Genomic DNA, 20081 nt, shown 5'->3' with positions numbered 1-20081 from the left:
TGGTTTGAGTTTGGAGACGTGGAACACCGGGTGGATCCGCAGTGAAGCTGGGAGCTGGAGCTTCACTGCGGCAGGGCTGAGGACCTTGAGGATGCGAAATGGGCCGATGAACCTGTCCATCAGTTTTGGTGACTGTACTTGTAGTGGAATGTCCTTCGTCGACAACCACACCTCCTGCCCGGGCTGGTATGCAGGGGCTGGGGACCGCCGGCGGTCTGCATGGGTCTTGGCCCTCGTCCGGGCTTTTAACAAGGCAGAACGGGCGGTGCGCCACACCCGACGGCACCTCCGAAGGTGGGCCCGGACCGAGGGCACACCGACCTCTCCCTCCACCACGGGAAATAATGGGGGCTGGTACCCCAAACACACCTCAAATGGGGAGAGGCCGGTGGCAGAAGACACCTGGCTGTTATGCGCATACTCGATCCAGGCCAGATGGTTACTCCAAGCCGTCGGGTGCGTGGATGTTACACAGCGGAGGGTCTGTTCCAGCTCCTGGTTGGCCCGCTCTGCCTGTCCGTTCGTCTGTGGATGGTACCCGGACGAGAGGCTCACGGTGGCCCCCAGTTCCCTGCAGAAACTCCTCCAGATGTGAGAGGAAAACTGGGGACCATGATCCGAGACTACGTCAGTGGGGATCCCATGCAGACGGACGACGTGGTGGACCAGGAGGTCCGCTGTCTCCTGGGCCGTAGGGAGCTTCGGGAGGGCCACGAAGTGGGCCACCTTGGAGAATCGGTCCACTATCATGAGGATGGTGGTGTTGCCCTGGGACGGTGGGAGACCCGTGACAAAATCCAGGCCGATGTGGGACCAGGGGCGATGAGGCACAGGAAGCGGTTGGAGCTGACCTTGGGACTTCCTGTGGTCAGCCTTGCCCCTGGCACAGGTGGTACAGGCCTGGATGTACTCCCGGACGTCGGCCTCCATAGACGCCCACCAGAAGCCCTGCCGGACAACTGCCACGGTCCTTCGCACCCCTGGATGACAGGAGAGCTTGGAACCGTGACAGAAGTCAAGGACCGCAGCCCTGGCCTCTGGTGGGACGTATAGTTTGTCTTTTGGTCCAGTTCCCGGGTCCGGGCTTCGTGCCAGGGCCTCCCGAATGATCTTCTCCACGTCCCAGGTGAGGGTGGCCACGATAGTGGACTCAGGTAGGATGGGCTCCGGTGGATCCGACAGTGCAGTTTTGACCTCCTCTTCGTGTACCCGGGACAAGGCATCCGACCTCTGGTTCTTGGTCCCGGGGCGATAGGTGATCCGGAAGTCAAAACGCCCGAAGAACAGTGACCAGCGGGCTTGCCTGGGGTTCAGCCGCTTGGCGGTCCTGATATACTGCAGGTTCCGATGGTCAGTGAAAACCGTGAACGGCACAGACACTCCCTCCAACAGGTGTCTCCACTCCTCAAGAGCCTCTTTCACCGCAAGGAGTTCTCGATTGCCGACGTCATAGTTCCGTTCAGCCGGGGTCATCCTGCGTGAAAAGTAGGCACATGGGTGAAGAACCTTATCAGTCTCTCCGCTCTGGGATAGCACGGCTCCTATCCCTGAGTCCGAGGCGTCCACTTCAACCACGAACTGGCGGCTAGGGTCTGGCTGCACCAAAACTGGCGCAGTAGAGAACCGTCGTTTCAACTCCTTGAACGCGGTTTCGCACCGATCCGACCAGGTGAAGGGGACTTTTGGAGAGGTCAGGGCTGTCAGGGGGCTAACTACCTGACTGTAGCCCTTAATGAACCTCCTATAGAAATTAGCGAAGCCGAGGAACTGTTGCAGCTTCCTACGGCTTGTTGGTTGGGGCCAATCTCTCACCGCCGCAACCTTTGCCGGATCAGGGGCGACGGAGTTGGAGGAGATGATAAACCCCAGGAAGGACAAAGACGTGCGGTGAAACTCGCACTTCTCGCCCTTCACAAACAGTCGGTTCTCTAACAACCGCTGCAGGACCTGACGTACATGCTGGACATGGGTCTCAGGATCCGGAGAAAAGATGAGAATATCATCCAGATATACGAAGACCAATCGGTGCAGGAAGTCCCGCAAGACGTCATTAACCAAGGCTTGGAACGTCGCGGGGGCGTTGGTGAGGCCGAATGGCATGACCAGGTACTCAAAGTGACCTAACGGGGTGTTAAATGCCGTCTTCCATTCGTCTCCCTTCCGGATCCGAACCAGGTGATACGCATTTCTAAGATCCAGCTTAGTAAAGATTTTGGCTCCATGCAGGGGGGTGAACACGGAATCCAACAATGGCAACGGGTATCGGTTGCGAACCGTAATCTCATTCAGCCCCCTGTAATCAATGCATGGACGGAGTCCACCATCTTTCTTGCCCACAAAAAAGAAGCCTGCCCCCATCGAGGAGGTGGAGTTCCGGATCAGCCCGGCAGCTAATGAGTCCCGGACGTAGGTCTCCACTGATTCGCGCTCAGGCCGTGAGAGGTTGTACAGCCTGCTGGACGGGAACTCAGCGCCTGGAACCAAATCAATGGCACAATTGTACGGACGGTGCGGGGGAAGGGTGAGTGCCAGATCCTTGCTGAAGACGTCAGCAAGATCGTGGTACTCAACCAGCACTGCCGTCAGATTGGGAGGGACTTTGACCTCCTCCTTAGCCTGTAAACCGGGAGGAACCGAGGATCCTAAACACACCCGATGGCAGGTTTCGCTCCACTGAACCACCACCCCAGACGGCCAATCAATCCGGGGATTGTGCTTCAACATCCATGGGAAGCCCAAAATCACGCGGGAGGTAGAAGGAGTTACAAAAAACTCAATCTCCTCCCGATGGTTTCCAGACACCACCAGAGTTACTGGTTGTGTCTTGTGTGTGATCAAAGGGAGGAGGGTGCCATCTAGTGCCCGCACCTGCAATGGCGAAGGAAGCGCCACCAGAGGGAGCCCTACCTCCCTGGCCCATCTGCTGTCTAGCAGATTCCCTTCTGACCCCGTGTCCACCAGTGCTGGAGCTTGAAGGGTTAAATCCCCACTCAGGATTGTAACTGGGAGTCGTGTGGCAATCTGTGTGTGTCCCACGTGAATGTTTTGACCCCCCTTAGCCCAGTCTCTGAGGGCGGTTGTTGTTGTGGCCGTTTGGGGCAGTTTTTCTGTATATGCTCCTTCGAGCTGCAGAGAAAACACTCCCCGCGGACCAGCCTCCTCATTTTGGCCCTGTGCGTTTCCCTAACAACGTCAACAGGGGGAGCAGTTGCCCCACGGAGCGCTGCGGCTGTGGAGCGTGGGGAGGGCGGCCCCTTTTCGAACCCGGAAGGGAGAGGGACGGCGCGTATCCGGCCACGTCCTTTGCCTCGCTCCCGACGGCGTTCCTCCAACCGATTGTCTAACCGTATAACGAGATCGATAAGCCCATCTAAATCCCGCGGTTCCTCCTTAGCTACCAGATGCTCCTTCAGGACCAATGACAGTCTGTTTATGAAGGCGGCGCGGAGCGCAACGTTATTCCAGCCGGACCTCACAGCCGCGATGCGGAAGTCGACTGCATATTCGGCTGCGCACCGGCACCCCTGTCGCATTGACAGCAGCATTGTTGAAGCTGTCTCTCCTCTGTTAGGGTGATCAAACACTGTTCTGAACTCCCCCACAAACCCAGTGTATGCTGATAACAACCGTGAGTTCTGTTCCCAGAGCGCCGTAGCCCAGGCGCGTGCCTTACCCCGAAGCAAAGCAATAACATAAGCCACCTTGCTGGCGTCAGACGCGTACATCACGGGTCGTTGTGCAAAGACGAGCGAACACTGCATCAGAAAGTCCGCGCACGTCTCCACACAACCCCCGTACGGCTCAGGGGGACTTATGTATGCTTCAGGGGATGGTGGGGGGGTTTGTTGAACGACCAGTGGAATGTTAATACCCGGCACCGGGTCGGCAGGAGGAGGAGCCGCAGCAGCGCTCTGATCGCGCGCTTCCACCTGTGCGGTGACAGCCTCCATCCTGCGATTAAGGATGATGTTTTGCTCGGACATCAAATCCAGCTGAGCGGTAAAGGCGGTGAGGATTTGCTGCAACTCACCGAGCACGCCTCCTGCAGACGCCTGTGCACCCTGCTCTTCTATTGGCTGTCCAACAGATGGGTGATGCGCCTCGGGATCCATGACGCTGGCCGAGATATCCTGTTGTGAAAGTGTAGTGACACGGACCCACAACAGGGGGCGCAAATGAATGGTCAATGGATGAGCCAAAAAGTAACAATTTAATGTTGTGAAGGTGCACAACGAATACACAGACAATCTCAGAATATGATTACAGTCAATCCACAAAGGTGACGTGTGGGCAGGCTCGAGGATAGAAGACGTCTGTCCTGCGATGAGCCGGAACCACACGATTTCCGCCGCCACCGAACCTGGTGAATACTGGAGCCGCCAAGTCCCGAATTCCCAGGTGATCACCGTCCCCGACTGTCGGATCTGGTACTGCTGGCAAAGAACAAAGACAGTCAAGTGTGGGTGTGTGTACACCCAGTAACAACAACGGTGGGAATGCCACCTCCACCTCTCACTCAATATGCTGATGAGTACCGCAGTGATTCCTCACTCAGCTTCCCCAGACAGAGGGACTGGTACTCCTGCAAACACTCACAATATACAGATTATATTGTAACACAAACGGCTGAGGATATTACCTCCATTGAAGTACGATATCTCGGCGATGAGGTGGAGATGACGTCTGGGTTTTATGGAGTGGGATGATGAAGAATGAGTGACAGCTGTCAGGACATAATGAGTAACAGCTGTCACTCCCGGCTGTGTCCGTGGCGGCAGCGCCCTCCTGTGCCTGAAGCCCGCACTTCAGGCAGGGCGCCCTCTGGTGGTGGGCCAGCAGTACCTCCTCTTCTGGCGGCCCACACAACAGAACTGTAGTAAAAAGAAACAAGAGGAACAGCAGAAAATACAATTTGGAGATGTGCCAGGATCATGTGGATTGAATTTTTTGATGGAAGAAAATTTTACTTTTATCTCTATAGCTATGTAGTTTCCTTCTTCATGAACTGTATTTCATCTATAACTCATCGGTTTAAGTTTTTAAGCACATTTACAATGTCAATGTCTGTTATGAATAATTCAGGATGTGGTCACTTTGAGTGACAGCTGTGTGCCAGTGAGCTACTGTGGACTTACTGAGCATTTTATTACAAATATCTGAGATAATATGGCTTGTTGTGTGGTTAAATGTACAAACAAACTCTTGAGAAAGTGATGCTTTAGTATTTCCATTAACTGAAATTTCATCATAAAAGGACATAAGGATGTGCAACAGGTTAGGGTGACGCGGATGGAGATGGAAATCCAATGACAAATAAGCAGAGTGTTTCAAGAAGGTGGAGGGAGTATTTTGAGAGGCTGATGAATGAAGGAAATGAGAGGGAGAGAAGGCTGGATGATGTGGAGTGGGTAAATCAGGAAGCACAGTGGATTAGTAAAGGACAGCTATGAAAAGGATGAAGAGTGGATTGGTAGCTGGTCTAGAAGACATATTGGTGGAGGCATGGAAATGTTTAGGCGAAATGATGAAGATTTTAACCAGATAGTTTTAATAAACTCTTGAAAAGATAAGGGATAACTGATGAGTGGAGACGGTGTATACTGGTTTCGATTTTTAAGAATAAGGATGATGTACAGAGCTGCCGTACCTACGAGGCATAAAGTTGATCAGCCACAACATGAAGTTATGGGAAAGAGTAGTAGAAGCTAGGCTTAAAAAGAGGTGAAGATCTTTTAGCAGTAGGTTGGTTTCATGCAGAGAAAGAACACTACAGGTGCAATGTTTGCACAGAGATTGCAGATGGAAACATATAGACAAGGCCAGAAGGAGTTGCATTGTGTACTCATAAATATCAAGAAAGCTAATGATATGGTGCCAAGAGAAGAGTTGTGGTATTGCATGAGGAAGTCTGCATGTGAAGAATCTACAGTAGCTACAAGGACAGTGTGACAGTGGTGATGTGCACAGTAGGAATGACAGCCATTCAAGGTGGAGGTGGCATTGCACCGAGGATTGACTCTGAGTGCTTTCTTGTTTGCAGTGGTGATGGGCAGGTTGATGGACAAGAGCAGACAGGAGTATCCGTAGACTATGATGTTTGCAGATGACATTGTGGTCTTTAGTGAGTGTAGAGAGCAGGTTGAGATGAGACTGGAGAGGTGAGATATGCTCTGGAGAGAAGATGAATGAAGGCCAGTAGGAGCAAGATGGAGTGCAGGTGCATTAAAAATAGAGCACAGTGGAATAGTGTGGTTAGAAGGAGTAGAGGTGGTGAATGTAGATAAGTTTAAATACTGAATATAAATACTGGTCAACTCTCCAAAGTATTGGAGAGTGTGGGAGAGAGGTGAAGAAGAGAGTGCAGACAGGGTGGAGTGGGTGGAGAAAGGCAACAGGAGTGATTTGTTACCCAAGTATATCTGCAAAAGTGAAGGGGAAAGTTCACAACTGTAGAAAGACCAGCTATGTTGTATAACTTAGAGGTAGAGCCACTAACAAAAACACAGCAGCTGGAGTTGGAGATAGAGCTGAAGTTGCTGCAATTTTTTATTTTATTTTATTTTATTTTATTTGGGGGGGAGTGTCAAAGATGGACAGGATTAGGAATAAACATATCCCAGGACAGCACATGTAAGATGGTTTGGTGACAAGATGGGCAAAGTGAGATTGGTGTAGTTTGGACATGAACTAGGGTATATAGGGAGAAGGATGATGAGGATGGAGCCATCAGAGAGGAGGAAAATAGGGAAGCCAAAGATGAGGTTTATGGATGTGGTGAGGGAGGACATGCAGGTAGTTGGTGTGACAAAATAAGTTGTAGAGAACAGGGTAAGATGGAGACAGGTGATCAGCCATAGCGACCCCTAATGGGAGCAGTCCAACAAATCAATCAATCAATCAATCAACTTTTTTTCTTATATAGCGCCAAATCACAACAAACAGTTGCCCCAAGGCGCTCCATATTGTAAGGCAAGGCCATACAATAATTATAAAAAACCCCAACGGGTCAAAACGACCCCTATGAGCAAGCACTTGGCAACAGTGAGAAGGAAAAACTCCCTTTTAACAGGAAGAAACCTCCAGCAGAACCAGGCTCAGGGAGGGGCAGTCAATAAAAAAGATTGTTATTATGTAAGCAGGTATGTGTACACATTAAAATCTTCAAATGCACCTTGCAGTGCATTTGAAGATTATAATGTGTGTATATATACCTGTGTGTGTATATTTGCACCCAACAAATGCAAATGCACGCTCTCATACACACACACACACACACACACACACAGGTAAAAACACATAATCTTTATTACTGCAAAAGTTTTCATTTCGCACCATGAGACAGAATTAAACATATTCCTTACCAACTGAGCAGGGAAAACAAAGTGAGTGGGTGATGGGGATGGATAGTGGAGTACAGAGGAAACCTTTAACATGGTCACAGCAGAAGCAGACACACAGAGGAGAGGAGCAATAGGGAGGGCCTGCCAATATAGATAAATATTTCATCCCAAAACACAGAGTCAATGAGGAGCAGTGCCCTGAGGAGAAGGAGGGATAGAAGCCAACACTTAAAAGGCAATAGGAGGAAAAGCAAGAGAAAGAGGGGAGAAAGGAAAAATTGATGAGAGGTGTAAGTCACACAAACACAATTCAATGACCACACACTCTTCACCACAACCAAAGTTTCTCTCCTCCAGTTCACCATTTGGAGAAGAGACAGAGAGCAATGGTGTAAAAACTGAGGAACAAGGAAAAGGAGATGATAGAAGGGACGTGGAAACACAAAGAAAGGGAGCTTAGGGGGAGGGAAGAAAATCCAGGACGAGCAGACAGCGACAGTGCTCGGTGTGAGCACAACGGAACACAGGGGAAAGTTGTGAGCACATGGTACTGAATAGGTTTCTTGTTTTTTGGCGTTGTTGTGCTTTTGTAAAAATTAATCCAAGGTATTGTTATAGTTTTATTTTTCATGGCTCATGAAAAAATAAATAAATGTATAATATCATAAGGTATTATACATTTATGGGCCTACCTTCCACATGGCCAACATCATGCCTGTTTTGCACCTGACATACAGTGCATCCGGAAAATATTCACAGTGCTTCACTTTTTCCACATTTTGTTATGTTACGCCCTTATTTCATAATGGAGTAAATTAATTTTTACCCTCAAATATCTACTCACAACATCCCATAATGACAACATTAAAAAAAATTTTTTTTTGACATGAAACAGAAAGTTCGACCACATTACACCCATTTTGGCATCCCTTCACTGGCTTCCTGTCCCAGTGAGATCAAATTTTAAGGTTCTGCTACTAGTCTATAAAATTGTTCACGGACTGGCACCTCCCTACCTGGCTGACCTAATTAAACCTTACGTACCGGCCCGGGCTTTGCGTTCTCAAGGTGCAGGACTGCTTTGTGTCTATAGGGAGAAAAAGAAGTCTGCGGGTCACAGAGCTTTCTCTTATCATGTCCCTGTTCTGTGGAATGATCTCCCTGCGTCAATAAAACAGTCAGAATCTGTGGAGACTTTCATGTCCAGACTTAAGATGCACTTTTTTCCCTTTCGTATGGCTAGCATACTGGTACAGTTTTATTTTATGCTTTTTACTCTTTTAATTAATTTTACTTTCAGTGAAGCTTAGGGCTAGTAGCTGGCGATCACCTTCGTATTTCTTCTGTTTTTCTTGTTGATTAATGTTGGAAAATTATACAGTATTTCTTGTCTTTCTGATGCCTGATTCTGCTTTTTCTCTCTGTTTAAGGTGCAGATCCATCCAGAGATAGGAGTTGTATTGTGCTGGCGACCCTCCTGTCCTGTGTACCAACAGCATTTCTTGTATATTCGTCCGTGAATTGTTCTGTAATTTATGTTTGTAGCATGGCCCAAGCAAAAGGTCACCCATTTAAGTCTGGTCTCCTTGAGGTTTCTTCCTCAGAGGGAGTTTTTCCTTACCACTGTTGCTCTGGGGGTTAGTAAGGTTAGACCTTACCTGTGTGAAGTGCCTTGAGGCAACTCTGTTGTGATTTGGTGCTATATAAATGAAAATAATTGAAAAAAAAATTGAAAAAGTTTGACTTTCTGATGGCTATCCTACAGGAAGGTTCTCCTCTCGCCACAGAGGAATGCTGGAGCTCTGACAGAGTGACCATTGGGTTCTTGGTCACCTCCTTGACTGAGGCTCTTCTCCCCAATCGCTCAGTTTAGATGTGTAGCCAGCTCTAGGAAGAGTCTTGGTGGATCTGAACTTCTTCCATTTACAGATGATGGAGGCCACTGTGCTCGGTGGGACCTTCAAAGTAGCAGAAATGTCTCTGTACTCTTCCCCAGATTTTTGCCTCAAGACAGTCCTGTCTTGGAGTTCTACAGACAATTCCTTTGACTTCATGCTTGGTTTGTGCTCTGACATGCACTGTCAACTGCGGGATCTTGTATGTAGACAGATGTGTGGTTTTCCAAATCATTTCCAATCAACTGAATTTACCCAGGTGGACTCCTGTTAAGCTGTAGAAACATGTCAAGACTGATCAGTGAAAACAGGATGCACATGAGCTCAATTTTGAGAGTCATACTAAAGGCTGTGAATGCTTATGTACACATAATTTCATATTTATTTTAATTTGCAAAAAACCTTTTTTACATTGTCTTTATGAGGTATTGTGAGTAGAATTTTGTGGGAAAAAATGGACTTCATTCATTTTAGAATAAGGCTGTGACATAACAAAACATGGAAAAAGTGAAGCGCTGTGAATACTTTCCTGATGCACAGTAGTTATGGATTTCATACCTAGCAGCCACATTCTTTAAACACCAAACATACATTGTCATTGTCTGCACCTCTATGGATGTGTCTGTCTAAATATTAGATGTGGTCAGGCAAACCACATGTAGTATAATGCCCGGGTGTTGCATCTCAAAATGTTTAGAACAATCCCAGCTTTCTTAAGGATAGACATATATTTTCTAGAACACTGTGTAAAAGATAAAAGTTGGCTCTAATGCTGAAAATATGAAATGTGTTTTTAGAAATTCTTTAAATTATCAATGAATATACATTTTTATTCATGTGGACAAACTGTTTGGATGTTAGAAATGGGTTTACCAAAGTCTTTAGATTACAAAAGTCGTGCAATATATGAAAAATATTTTAAAACAATGTATAATAATGTAAAAAAATAAAATATTTGCCATGCAGTACAGCAGCACCACCTGCTGTGTACTACATGGAGGAGATCTGGGACATTCCAAAACAGTATATTTTGGAATTACCTGTTTGGTAAATATCTTCTGTTTTGATTTATTCTTTTTTTTTGGATGATTAAAGTCTTATGAAAACTGATGCAACAAAAATATCATTGCTACCTTGAAAAAAAAAAAAAAAATATATATATATATATATATATATATATATATATTATATATATATATATATATAAATATATATATATATATATATATATATATATATATATATATATATATATATATATATATAATATATATATATATATATATATATATATATATATATATATATATATACGAGGTCTCTTAGATAATAAACCGACCCTTTTATTTTATTTTTTAACTATATGGATTTGAATGACATGCGATTACACCAATCATGCTTGAACCCTCGTGCGCATGCGTGAGTTTTTTCACGCGTGTCGGTGACGTCATTTCCCTGTGGGCAGGCCTTGAGTGAGATGTGGTCCCGCCCTCTCGGCTGAATTCCTTTGTTTCACACGCTGCTCGAGACGGCGCGCGTTGCTTTATCAAAATTTTTTCTGGACCTGTGAGGAATATCCGAGTGGACACTATTCGAGAAATTAAGATGGTTTTCTGTGAAAAGTTTAACGGCTGATGAGAGATTATGGGGTGTTTCTGTCGGTGTAAGGACTTCCCACGGAGCGGGACGTCCTGCAGCGCTTCCAGGCGCTGTCGTCGGCCTGTTTCGAGCTTAAAACATCCTAATTTAAGGCTTAATTCACCCAGGACATCGTGAGAGAACAGAGAAGATTCAGAAGAGGCCGGCATGAGGAATTATGCGGACATTCCACTGTTTAAGGACATTTTTTTAATGAAAGACGTGCGCGCAAATTCGCCGAGTCGTTTCCGTGACGACTCGGCAAATCTGTGTGCGCCGCGACAGGAAAAACACCTCCGTGTTGAAAACCATTTGTAGAATTCAGGCGGCTTTTAATGGCTTTCAACAAGTGAGTAACTGAGAAATTGTTTAACAGCTTGGGCATGTTCCAACTTGCCCGTTAAGGTTTCCAACGGAGGTGTTTTTCCTGCCGCGACCCCCCGCGGTCGGGTCCAGCCCGAGATGCGACTCTGCCCGCACGTTCTTTCATTACAAAATGACCGTTAACAATGGAATGTCCGAATAAACTCCTCATGCCGACTTCTTCTGAAAGTTCTCTGTTCTCTGACGACTTACTGCGTCAACAGAGCCTGAAATGTGGAAGTTTTCAACTTGAAACGGCGAGACGCTGCCGCCTCGAAGCGCAGATCGCCGTCAGGCGCCGTGGACCGTCCTTAAAGCGACACTACCAGACCAAAATCTCTCATCAGCCGTTAAAATTTTTACGAAAACCAGCTGAATTTATTGAATGGTGTCCACTCAGTTGTGCCTTACAGTTTTGAAAAAAATTTTATCAAACAAAGCAACAGTCTCTGAGCCATTCCTAAACAATGAAAAAAATCGACGAGCGGGTGGATGACTCCTCACTCAAAGCCTGCCCACAGGCGAATGACGTAACCGACAGGCGTGAAAAAACTCTTGCATGCCCACGAGGGTTCAAGCATGTGTGATGTAATCACACGTGATTCAAATCCATATGGTTTTTGAAAAAATAATAAGGTCGGATACTTTTCTAATAGACCTCGTATATATATATATATATATATATATATATATATATATATATATATATATATATATATATATATATAGGATATTGCAGCTGAAAATTTTTAGTTTCAGGAAGTGAATAAACAAAATTTCTGTGATGTTCTGTCACTAAGAAATCACATAACAATCATATTAAGAGAGATATAAAAAGTCAACTTCAATGTGCAGGGCCATCCATGGGCCCCAGAGGGTTAAGGGCCACAACCAACACATTACAAACACTAATCACACAATCCAACCTTAACAGAAAAAGTCTCACTGCATGTGTGCATAACATGACAGTGTGCAAGACAAAGCAAAGGATAGCAAATTTCCACTTTGAGACAGTGACCAGTTTTTAACTTACCTTTGATTGGTGCAGGCAGTGCACCTTGGAATTCCTTTCATTTAGAAATATGAGTGTGGGGTCCCTCTCAAAGGTCAGCTGAAACAGCTCCACAGTCAGCAAACAATCTTTATGCATAATGAATGCTACTGGTGTTATTACAACTCTCATGATCGTTGCTATAACTTCTAACAATATATCTTTTCTCCCCGCCACGCTGATTTTACACACTTTGTGCATGCAGATCTTTTTCTTCATTGTAAACCTCACTTCTCAATGTGCCCTCTTAATTGCAATGTGAAAACACTTGGTGCAGTTGTGTTTTTAAGGTAGTGGCAGGTACCAGTCTGATTGGTTGACTACAGGGTATGCCCACAGCATGCCCATGAATAATGCGGACATTTAATCGAGCCCGTAAGCACATAGCACCCTGTTTTGTGCTGAAATTTAGTGCTGTGTAAATAGGAATGTGTCAGTGAGACACCCCAAAAACATTTATTTCACGTGTTATGCACCCATTGTCAATAGAGACCTGAGAGTTTGCAATTCCCTGCACTGATACCAGCATAGGGGTTAACAGCAACAAAACTTGGTGAGTGGAGTGGATTACTGCACCCCATCCAGTTTCTGTAGACAATAACCGTAAATGCTATAATGTTGTAACTCGCCAAATTAAAATACCATATAATGAGGACAGACAGTGTGTCATCTGATAAACTTTGATGTACCCGATTGATTGAAATAAACAACTTGGTTATGACATCCCATAGACATGTCTGCCACCTGCTGAATGGTTAGTGGATGCTGAATTTTGTCCATTCAGCTCCTTTCAATTTTTCAATTTCAATTTATTTTAATTTATATAGCGCCAAATCACAACAGAGTTGCCTCAAAGCGCTTTACACAGGCAAGGTCTAACCTTACCAACCCCCAGAGCAACAGTGGTAAGGAAAAACTCCCTCTGAGGAAGAAACCTCAAGCAGACCGGACTCAAAGGGGTGACCCTCTGCTTGGGCCATGCTACAAAACATAAATTACAGAACAATTCACAGAACAATTCACGGACGAATATACAAGAAATGCAATTGGCACACAGGACAGGAGGATCGCCAACACGAACACAACTCCCATCTCTGGATGGAGCTGTACCTTAAACAGAGAGAACAAACAGAATCAGGCATCAGAAAGACAAGAAATACTGTATAATTTGTCAGCATTAAACAAGAAAAACAGAGAAATACTAAGGTGATCGCCGGCCACTAGCCCTAAACTTCACTAAAAGACCCAGAATTTAGGTAAGTTGAGGCCGCGGCCCGCTCCAATTACTAATAAAATGAATTAAAAGAGTAAAAGCGTAAAATAAAACTGTACCAGTATGCTAGCCATATGAAAGGGAAAATAAGTGCGTCTTAAGTCTGGACTTGAAAGTCTCCACAGAATCTGACTGTTTTATTGATGCAGGGAGATCATTCCACAGAACAGGGGCACGATAAGAGAAAGCTCTGTGAACCGCAGACTTCTTATTCACCTTTGGGACACAAAGTAGTCCTGCACCCTGAGAACGTAAAGCCTGGGCCGGTACGTAAGGTTTAATTAGGTCAGCTAGGTAGGAGGGTGCCAGTCCATGAATAATTTTATAGGTTAGTAGCAGAACCTTAAAATCTGATCTCACTGGGACAGGAAGCCAGTGAAGTGATGCCAAAATGGGTGTAATGTGGTCGAACTTTCTGCTTCGTGTCAAAAAGTCTGGCTGCAGCATTTTGAACCAATTGGAGACCCCTAATGCTAGACTGCGGTAAACCAGAAGATAGAACATTGCAGTAGTCCAATCTAGAAGAGATAAATGCATGGATCAGGGTCTCAGCATCAGCTATAGACAGGATGGGACGAATCTTCGCTATATTTCGCAGGTGGAAGAAAGCAGTCCTAGTAATATTTCTAATGTGGAGGCCAAAGGACAACGAAGGATCAAAAATTACCCCAAGGTTCCTCACTTTGTCAGTGTGATGTATGACACACGAGCCGAGGCTGAGCGTTAACTGGTCAAACTGATGCCGATGTCTCACTGGACCAAGAACCATCATTTCAGTCTTATCAGAGTTTAAAAGTAGGAAGTTTCTAGACATCCAACTTCTCATTGCTGCAAGGCAATCTTCTAAGGATTTTATGTGAACGAGATTACCAGCAGTTATTGGCATGTATAACTGAGTATCATCTGCATAGCAGTGAAAGGTAATCCCAAAACGCCGCAATATGTGCCCAAGTAGTGCTGTATAAAGGGAGAAAAGCAGGGGGCCTAAGACAGACCCCTGTGGAACCACAAATTTCATGTCACTAAGGTTAGAGGTAGTGTTACTGTACAAAACACAGTGAGAACAACTGGTCAAGTATGATGTCAGCCATGCAAGGGCACTCCCAGTAATCCCAAAATGATTTTCCAGCCTATCAAGTAGAATATGATGATCCACTGTATCAAATGCAGCACTGAGATCTAACAGCAACAGAACCGTAGTGGTGTCTGAATCCATTGTAAGCAGAAGATCATTCACCACTTTAGTGAGAGCCATCTCTGTGGAATGATATTTTCTAAAAGCAGACTGCAGTGGCTCAAAGAGATTATTCTCAGTAAGATAGTCTACGAGCTGCCGTGACACCACTTTTTCCAGAATTTTAGAGAAAAATGATAGATTTGATATGGGCCGATAGTTTTTCAATACACTAGGGTCAAGATTAGGTTTCTTAAGTAATGGTTTAATCACTGCAGATTTGAAACATTTAGGAACAGATCCAGAAGTTAAAGAAAGATTAATAATTTCCAGCACATTCAGCCCAAGAGTGGGCCACAGGTCCTTAAACAGTTTTGTTGGTATAGGATCAAATAAACAGGTTGTGCTTTTTGTTGACATTGCGAGTTTTGTCAGCATGCCTAGTGAGATACTGTCAAATTCTGTAAATCTAGGTAATCTAGCTGCTCCAGTTTTTTGTTTGGGGTCGCCACAGCAGATACAGATAGATCCACATTGGCATTTGGCACAAGTTTTACACCAGATGCCCTTCCTGAGGCAACTCCAGTGTAACCTGGAGAAACACACACAGCCGTTGGTGTTCCAAAGAGATCTCCCATCCAAGTACTAACCAGGCCCCGCACTGTGTAGCTTCTGAGATCTGACGGGATGAGGCTTACACAGAGCAGATCGGCTGCTAGTGGATACTGAATAAATAAATAAAAACGACAAACAGCTGTGGTTGAACTCACACGATGCCCACTACATTTGGTACTTTAACTTTCCCATAATACTCCTGCGCTTCACAGAAGGCTTCGCAGTGCCAGCAGAGTTCTGGTGTTTCAAAGCCATGTAAACAATGGCTAGCAAGGATGTGGATGGTGCTGATTCAGCAAGTTCCTGAGCAATTATGATGATGACACAGGGTTATCTAGAAGAGGTGTAGCACCTGTGATGAACTTCTGCTGTGCCCTGATGTTGTCTTGTTGTGCATACGTCATGAGGTGGGTTTACATTATGCCCTAAACAGGAATTCTGCTGAAACCGACCTCTCGCATGAGTCACGCAACATGAGACGGCGCGAGATTCACAACTGCGAAACAGCGTATGGGCAAATACAGAACAACGTGTTCAATGGAATGGGAAAGTAAAACCGGAAGTAAAGAATGGATAGAATGTGTAGCTTGGAGATGGAATGAAAAGTTTCACCAGTACTCCAAATTAGTGATTGCTAACTTAAACAACTACCATGGAATATTTTGAAACATTTCTCACACCTGTGTTTTGAAAACATTGTTCTGTACTCCAAATCAAAAGGCATTACTTGCTGTTGTAAATGGTTCCTCAATTCAAATACTTTGCCAGCTGTTTCGAAACAAATTTCAAAACATTACAATCGAGTTGCACAACTTGGTGTTGAAACTTATTGAAACATGAGTGAACTGGGATGGAATTTCATAATTTAAGACAACAGTCAGCGCAGTGAGAGGTTGAAAACAAAAAGCTCCCTGATGAACAGGGTATGACGTTTGTTTGTTGTTTTTGCAGATTTGTGTGTGCTAGTATGAGCATTTTTGTGCATCGTTAAGGCAGCTGGTGGTTTTTGTTGGTGTTCTGCCTCCCGTGGGGAGTCGTCGTTAGCAGTGAACCAGCCGCGGTGAAAGGGCCAAGCCTGCGTCTGAGCCCAGGGAGCGATGAATATTTGATCAGTCCTCTCTTTGTAGGAATGAGACAAAGCCTGCTGAGTGCAAAGTGCTTCTTTTTCCATTTCTGCCAATGTGTTTTCATATTCATCTCTCTCTCTCCTCATCATTCCTTCTTTTTCACCTTTACCCCTCTGTGTTCCTTTTCACCTCCTTTAACCTGTGTCCTTCCCTGTAATGCGTTTGCCTCGTCTTCTCTTCTCACTTTCACCCTGTATTTGCTGTCCTATAGGACTGTGCAGAGACGGACGTAGACAGGAACAAGTGCTGTACCTTGTGTAACATGTTCTTCACGTCAGCCGTTGTGGCTCAGTACCACTATCAAGGCAAAACCCACGCCAAGAGAGTCCGCTTGGTTCTGGGAGAACCGCCCATGACCAGTCCTACAAATACAGGTACTCTCCTCATCTTCATCCAGGTTTGAATCCTGAGATGCAACAAAATGTCAGGCTGACATCATAGACTCGGAAATATCACATCCATGCAGCGTCTTGTGGCCATTATTGTACCTGACCTGAAGTGCTGTCAGTTGTATAGCACCTTAATGAGTCATACAGTGACAGACTGTCAGTCAGTATGTTCTGTTGTTGGTTGGTCTGCATCTTCTTCCATATGAAATCTTGACAGATCTGACAGTGATGGTGTTACGATGCTCAACTACGAGGTCTGTCCGTAAAGTATCGTACCTTTTTATTTTTTTCAAAAACTATATGGATTTCATTCATATGTTTTTACGTCAGACATGCTTGAACCCTCGTGCGCATGCGTGAGTTTTTCCACGCCTGTCGGTGACGTCATTTGCCTGTGAGCACGCCTTGTGGAAGGAGTGGTCCCGCCCCCTCGTCGGATTTTCATTGTCTGGAAATGGCGGAATGAAAAGGACTTTTTTTCCATCAGAATTTTTTCAGAAGCTGTTAGAGACTGGCACCTGGAAACCATTCGAAAAATTTATCTGGCTTTCAGTGAAAATTTTACGGGCTTCACAGAGAATAAGGACTTTAACTACAGGCTTAAGGACCCCTTTAAAGGACGGTCGGTGCGCCGCGCTGCGAGCTGCGACGACGCAGCGCAAACCACTGGATCATTTCTAAGCTGATGGCTCTGTGGATACGAGACCGTCGTGTGCTCTTTCTCTGGTTATCACAAGACCTGGACATCAGCCATTTTCCGGCAGATTTCACTTTTGTCTATCTCGGCTTTCAGTGCTTACCAGTCGAGTGAGTATAAAAGAACTTGTGGAGAGCTGGACATGTCCCAACTTGTCCTCTAACACGCCGAAACGGAGGTGTTCCTTTGTCTCGCTTCATCAGCGAATCGGTCGTGACGTGCGAAGCCTCCGCGTGGCTTTCCATGACAAAATCTCTTGTTAAAAGTGAAATCTGCCGGAAAATGGCTGATGTCCAGGTCTTGTGATAACCAGAGAAAGAGCACACGACGGTCTCGTATCCACAGAGCCATCAGCTTAGAAATGATCCAGTGGTTTGTGCCGCGTCGTCGCAGCTCGCAGCGCGGCGCACCGACCGTCCTTTAAAGGGGTCCTTAAACCTGTAGTTAAAGTCCTTATTCTCTGTGAAGCCCGTAAAATTTTCACTGAAAGCCAGATAAATTTTTCGAATGGTTTCCAGGTGCCAGTCTCTAACAGCTTCTGAAAAAATTCTGATGGAAAAAAAGTCTTTTTCATTCCGCCATTTCCAGACAATGAAAATCCGACGAGGGGGCGGGACCACTCCTTCCACAAGGCGTGCTCACAGGCGAATGACGTCACCGACAGGCGTGGAAAAACTCACGCATGCGCACAAGGGTTCAAGCTTGTCTAACGTGAAAACATATGAATGAAATCCATATAGTTTTTGAAAAAAATAAAAAGGTATGATACTTTACGGACAGACCTCGTATTTCAGTCCCAGTTTGATGCCTCACTTTGATATTCATTTTCGCATGACGTGTTTCATATGATATGATACAAAAACTTAAGCACTATATTTTGTGCACTTTTTTATGCATATTCCGAATGCACATCATTTAATGCCCAAAAACACTTAACAAATAATAGACAACTTACCACTTTGTTTTCACTTGGCTGATCTGTCATCTTGTTAACGGTGACATTACCACTGCCTTCCTACAGAAATGACCTGATATGTACAAATTGAGCACAGAAAAAGAAGTATGAATCTAAATGATTTTACATACTGTGTTTTGGTGCATTTTACCTTCAATTTTTGTATATGAAAATATGTTTTCCCGATAAACACCAGCAATGACTTAAGATAGACAATTCCTTAGGCCTCTTTAGCATAAAAATACATCTGTTTGTGTCAATGAGATGTTCACACATCAGGTGGCAATGTCAGCATATACTATAAAAAATATAGTATATAGTATAAAATGTGTAGTAAAGTGCCTCAACGCCTCTGCTGTATTTTATGCCATCAATGCGTAACGCAACACCTGTGGTGGGAAGTTTCAGCAGTGTGTTTATTGACAGTATTTTGCAATTTGTTCATGCATTACGATTTAGTGCCACATACTGTTTTTTGTGTGTGTTTGGCTGTTTTTTTGTCATACATTTCAGACACATGATAAGTGAAAGCAGTTTGTGTCAGGCAAAGCATTAGGGTGCCTCAAAATGGGCACACACAAATGCAAACTCTCACCAGGGATGGAATAAGAAAAAGGTTTAATGGTCCAAACAGGCAAGGAGTCGGTACACAGGTGGTCCAGCAGCGAGGCAATGGTAACAGACAGCTGTAAGGCTGAGGCGTGGCTCAACAAACAGGCACAAGTCAATATACAGAGCGAGGAGACAATCAGAGGCAAAGACAAACTCAAGGTCTAGGACAAAGCAAGGTCAAAATCTGGCAGGTAAAAACAGGGCAAAGGAGAGCTTGGAACAAAGGCTGGAAGTGACATGAAATCAGTAATCTGGGGGTGAGCAGTGGAACTGTGAGGGCTTAAATAAGGGGCAGACTAATCAAGGTGTAATGAGGTGCAGGTGTGTGGAAGGCTCTGAAAGGGGGTGTGACTGGAGAAGACAAAGGTAAGTGCAAGAGGGTGCAGTGAGACAAAAGCAAAGCGAACTGGTGCAAGATAAATAAGTGATGGAAAAAACCAACGTTGCAAAACGTGACGTGCTCGACAAACAATAATTACCGTGAACAAAAGGGAAAAAATAGGAAATAACGTGACTAATCTAAAAAGCGGAAAACAAGATGATCAGTGATTATAATCAAAACTAGAACAGATAACTGATACTGATTAAAGTATAAAGGTAAATACAATAACCGACAATGAGATGGCAAATCAGAATACAAGCTGAGCAGAAAATAAATGACAAAAATGACAATAAAACAACCAGTGACCAGAGAATACATTTGAAGCAATGAAGGACAACACAAAATAAATGATAAACAGAGAATGCAATAAATAACTGAAGGAACATATCCAGATAAAAACATTGAAGATAAATAATAACCAAAACCAGTGACTAAAGCATAATGCAATAAATGTGAAAAACAAAACTAAGCTACGACTGAAGTAACGGGACTACGAGTGAAAGAATGCAAATGTAATACAACAAGCAATAAGGAAACAAACTACAGGCAAGACAGGAACTAAGGCAAAAC

At 44.9% G+C, this 20081-nt stretch overlaps 1 protein-coding gene across 2 annotated transcripts in view; it reads left to right on the top strand.

Moving 5' to 3' along the window:
- zgc:171482 (zinc finger protein) overlaps window positions 1-20081 on the top strand; it is a 288673-nt gene that overhangs the window by 147707 nt on the left and 120885 nt on the right. For both annotated transcript variants that reach the window (XM_034185159.1, XM_034185158.1), the window contains one exon: window positions 16688-16850. In XM_034185159.1, the coding sequence (XP_034041050.1) occupies window positions 16688-16850 (163 nt within the window). The remainder of the gene's footprint in view (window positions 1-16687; window positions 16851-20081) is intronic.

Source organism: Thalassophryne amazonica, chromosome 13 (assembly GCF_902500255.1).
Source record: "Thalassophryne amazonica chromosome 13, fThaAma1.1, whole genome shotgun sequence".
Lineage (NCBI taxonomy): Eukaryota > Metazoa > Chordata > Actinopteri > Batrachoidiformes > Batrachoididae > Thalassophryne > Thalassophryne amazonica.
This window is presented reverse-complemented; position numbering and strand designations above follow the sequence as displayed.